Source organism: Crocodylus porosus, unplaced genomic scaffold (assembly GCF_001723895.1).
Source record: "Crocodylus porosus isolate Cpor-Errol unplaced genomic scaffold, CroPor_comp1, whole genome shotgun sequence".
Taxonomy (NCBI): Eukaryota; Metazoa; Chordata; order Crocodylia; family Crocodylidae; genus Crocodylus; species Crocodylus porosus.
In genome coordinates this window covers 7,586,621-7,591,307 of record NW_017728922.1, presented here as the reverse complement: position 1 = coordinate 7,591,307, position 4,687 = coordinate 7,586,621, and the positions used below count along the sequence as shown (strand labels likewise).

At 45.3% G+C, this 4,687-nt stretch overlaps 1 protein-coding gene across 1 annotated transcript in view; it reads left to right on the top strand.

Moving 5' to 3' along the window:
- PPP1R16B (protein phosphatase 1 regulatory subunit 16B) overlaps window positions 1-4,687 on the top strand; it is a 67,020-nt gene that overhangs the window by 55,341 nt on the left and 6,992 nt on the right. The window contains exons 6-7 of the mRNA XM_019539675.1: window positions 2,222-2,347; window positions 2,819-2,894. Of these exons, the coding sequence (XP_019395220.1) occupies window positions 2,222-2,347; window positions 2,819-2,894 (202 nt within the window). The remainder of the gene's footprint in view (window positions 1-2,221; window positions 2,348-2,818; window positions 2,895-4,687) is intronic.

The following is a 4,687-nucleotide window of genomic DNA, read 5'->3' as shown; positions in this document are numbered from 1 at the left end:
CCCCCGTGGCTGCCCTGCCCTGCCCTGCCCATCCCAGCTCCGGCCCTTTAAGGAAAAAACCCCAAAATAAACCCTGGTGCTCACCAGGCCCTGCAGTGGCTTCAGGGGGCCCATGGCAGAGCCCCCCACATGGTGCAGGGCTGTGGGACACAGCGGGGATCGCCCCCTGCTCGGCAGGAACTAGTGAGTCCAGGGTTTTTTGCCGTTCTTTCTCCTTAAAGGGCCAGAGCTGGGGTAGGTGGGGCAGCCGTGGGGGCGGGGCTGGGACAGCAGGAGGAGGGGCTCATAGCAGAGCCCCCCACACAGTGGGGGGCAGGGGAGAGCAGCGGGGATCGCCCCCCTTACCCAGCAGCACGCAGTGAGTCAGCACTTTTTTTTCCAAAGTGTGAGGAGCTGGGGTGGGCAGAGCAGCCCTTGCCGGGCTGAGAGAGCGGGCGAGGGATGGGCCTGCTTGATTTTGGAGATTTGATGGCAGCTGAATCTCCGAATCGGATTCGGCCGAATTGATTCAGGGCAGTGATTTGAATCACCGGCTGAATCTGAATCCAAAGTGAATGCTAGCTACTTCGCACAGGCCTAGAAAATATCCATTTCACCATCCTTTTGGTCTGTTGCAGCACAGTCTGAGACTGTGAGCTCCCTGTGTGTTCTTTCTATGTATTAAAACAGTGCTGAAGAGAATGGGGCCTGCTCCTGAGGGAGACTTCTGGATATTGCCTTAGAAAAGATATCAATGGCCAGACGCTTTGAAATACTACTACTTTTTATTACGTACCAACCACAAGGTTCTAGTTTCTAACTACAAGAGAAAAATGAGTTGTTTTTGTGAGAGTTCAGAGTTGCTGGCCTGCTCTTATTTCTTCTAGAAAAGCAATGAGTTTTAAGGATAAAAATAACTCCTGTGGTGAAAGGATATCAAAAAAGTAAGTCACACTTGTAGCCTCTGTAGTCTGACAGTGTTTGGATTACAAGAGACCATCAAGAATTCTTACAAGGAAACAGCTCGTATATTTAGCGTGTGTGTTTATGGTCCATATTCCTTCTCCCCTATGAAGTGTGCAAAAAAGGGTTCTCTTCCCCTTAAAACACCACTGAAATGGAACTGGCTCTGCGGAAAAGGAGCTGTTACCAACTTTCATGACAACTGCAGGGTGGTTCATGAAGCAGGAAGTGGGCTTTTGATCAAGGATGTAGCAGCAGACAATATTGAGAAAAGATCCCCTAGAGAGTAGAAGGGATTCAGTCACTAATGTCCCATTCCACAGGGACACAGATACAGCTGGTGCCCTCAGATGTCAGAAGCTGGAGGTAATTCAGAGTCCTTTGATTAAAATAAGAGAAAAAAAGGCAGAGATTTGTAATGTCTTGTGTGACTTAAATTGTGATAAGCAAGTAACGTGTGCAAAATTGCCCACAGACATGAAGGGCCCAACTAAGGGGAGGCTGAAAACTTGGTCTTGGTCTAAGATCAGCTCCATAGTACTTGTTTCAAAGTTCTACTGTGAAGTGTATAACATCCCCTGGCTGTGATCCTCCAGACTTGGCTGTTTGTGAATAGTGAAATCCCGAACCTTTCAAAGTGAAAGAACAAAATACTATCTTTTTACTCCTCTGCACATACAATTTTGGTACGTAGTGTACTAGTAAGAGCAGGTTTATATTTATGTCTCAAAAAAAGGAAATATATTTTATTAGACCAACTGAATAGTTGGAAACATTTTTCTTTACAAGCTTTTGGGCACAAAGACCCTTTTTCAGGCATAGGGAGAGTCTGCTATTCTTTGTCTATTCTCTGGGTTCAAATAGAAGCTTAATCCACTATGCAAAATGCAGGTATGAAAATGCAGTTGATCTAATAAAAGATATCACATTTACCCAAATAACCTTGTCTGCCTATATTCTTAGACCACCGTGGCTACAACCAACATCTCCAAAATGAAATGCATGCACACGATTTCCTGGTCTGAAGTTGTAAATCTAGATCATCCAAAAAACCCCAGGGGCAAAAACTGATCAACAACTTGATTATGCAGCATCCACCCCAACTCCTCCCAGAGTCGGCTGTAGTGCCTTGTCACAGACCTCAGTGGTACAGTGCTTCTGTTTTTTTTTTCTCAGTCTAAACTCGGGCACTGAAGTGGAATCTCTCGAGTCACTTGTTGTAGAAGGATGTTCACAGTCCTTGGACAGAGGCTCATACTTTCTGTTCCCTGTTTCCTAGCTGCACATAGCAGCAGCCAATGGTTACCTGCATGCTGCTGAAGTCCTTCTTGACCAGGGAGCAAGGCTGGACATGAAAGACTGGGATGGCTGGGAACCCCTCCATGCTGCTGCTTTCTGGGGACAGGTAAACATTTTGGTGAAAGTCTGTCTTGCGTGACTAGATCAGGTCAATCTGTAGGGTCAGATGTTGACCTTCTCAAACATCAGCTTAAGTGCTTCAGTTGGAGAGAACCTGCTCTCTTTGTCTACAAACTTGTATGTGTTATGGGCACAGTGAGGACACACATGGATTTACTAAATTTGAGTTTTCTATCCCTGGGCTGGGATCAGGGCTGTGCACCTGGTGGCCCACAAGCTGCATACAGTCCACAAGGGATTCAGTTGCAACCCTTGGGCTCCAGTCCTGCTGCTGCTTTCCACATCACTCCCCCTCCCCTGCTTCCCACCCCTACCCCAAGGGGGCCACAGCTGAGACCCTAGTTTCAATAGACAGTAGACCTAGCTGCTTCCAGACTTGCTTTGCCCTTTAGCTCACTGGTAGATAGCAATACTCTAAACCAGTACCATTAATATTCCTTCATTTCCCTTGCCCTAGATGCAGATGGCGGAATTGCTAGTATCCCATGGAGCTAGTCTGAGTGCCAGGACATCCTTGGATGAGATGCCAATTGGTGAGTTGGAACTCTGTCTTTTGATTTCCCCCTTTTGCTTTCATATTTCTAATTACAGAAGAATCAGTGAGACAGCTCCAGACAACACAGAAAAACGATGAAGCTTTTTCCCTCTTAGCCAGTTGCAGTTTTGGGGCAGAATTTTCAAAAGCATGGAGGTCTCACTGTTTTCAAGTAACTTAAGAGTCACAGTTATGTTGTCTTTTAAATGGTTCTTAGAGCTTTTAAGTATCTGTTGCCCTTTAATGCTTTCAAAAATGTTAGCTTTGCTCTTCAAGAGAAAAGGAGCTTCTCAAGTACCGACTTATCTCCCATACTTACCTGTTCACATTTCCATATCCAGTCCTCCCTATACCTCTGGCCACTGACAGTCTAGTCTCTCTTTATTTGAGATGGGACAGCACACGTTCATACCAGCTGGGTGCAGCTCTAATGGAATCTTTTTTTTTTTTTTTTTTACCTTCATGTGCTGTCCCTAGTTGTGAAGCTAGATTGGTGTTTAGCAGAAAAAGATGAAGTAGAGAAGTCTAATGACAAGCATAGTGGAGCTCAAGATAAGTTTCCTGCCTGCATCTGTGTGGTTGACTTGCTCGTTGTTATGACATTGTGTAGATAAAGGCAGGAGAGGTATGTGGCTTAGTTAACCTCTGCAGTCTCTCTATAGAGAAAGAAAAGCATCCTTGAATTGCTTTCTCCCAGGACCTGTCTAGGTTCTGTCCATTCTTTTTTCCTTTTTGGGTTTTAAGAACTTTTTCCCCAGGAACTGTAATCAGTTAGATAGAGAACTTCCTAAAGGCTTCTTCCCTTGCATAAAGACTGTCCCTGTGATTCACACCAGGCTTCAACATACCAGTCTTTTTTTTTTTAGATGTCTTAAATCTTGCTGGTATACCTAACTACTTCAGGGTTTGAGGCCTCACTCTGTTTTGCTTACATTGTTCCTCACTTTATCCCAGAATGCAATGGATGTAAATACCAAGAAGACATGGCTTTCCAAAAGTCAGGTAGTAGTCGGCATGTCTGTCTTGCGAGACAATTGTGCCAAGTAGGGCATCAGCTCGCTGAACATCAGCAAGTGTGGCTGTAGAGCTCAATTCTTTCTTGAGTGACAGTCCCTTCTGCACTTATCACATGTAAAATTCATATCAAACAGTCCTAAATGTGGTGTGCAGTTCTTATCAATCTTCTCCCAGTCATTTGGCTTGATGTTAATTGCCTTCATATCTCTCTAGGCAACACACAGCACCCCTCTCTTCATCAAACATACTGGACTTATAACTCACAGCTGTTGCATTCTGTATTGAATCCTTGCTTGACAGATAAAGTAAAGCTTAAGTGATCTCTCCAGCGTACAAAAGCCTGGGCAATGTATATGGAGACACTGAGTTGGCCATACACATGTCCCCCTCTCAGCCATGCTAGCTTAATCCAAAGCAAAGGCAGGTGCCACTATGTTTGGAACAACTTGGCTGCAGGAGCTACAGGAACAGAGATTATCCATTTGTCTGTTTATTGGGGCGCCACTCCTAGACTGGCTGATAACCAGGGTTAAAGAGCCCAGTCTACCTTATCATGGGATGGACCTCAGTTCCACAACCTTTTGGCAGCATTTCCTCCTGCCTCTAAGGCAGTCTTCTGCCTGAGGCCATTGGCGCTGTACAGTTTGTCAGGTTATTTAACTGCTGCCCTGCATTGAGTTGGGCAGATGAGAACCTGATGGTGTTTAACACAAAAATGCAAGGTTCTCCACCTTGGGAAGAAAAACCTGCAGTATCCCTATAGGCTTGGCAGTG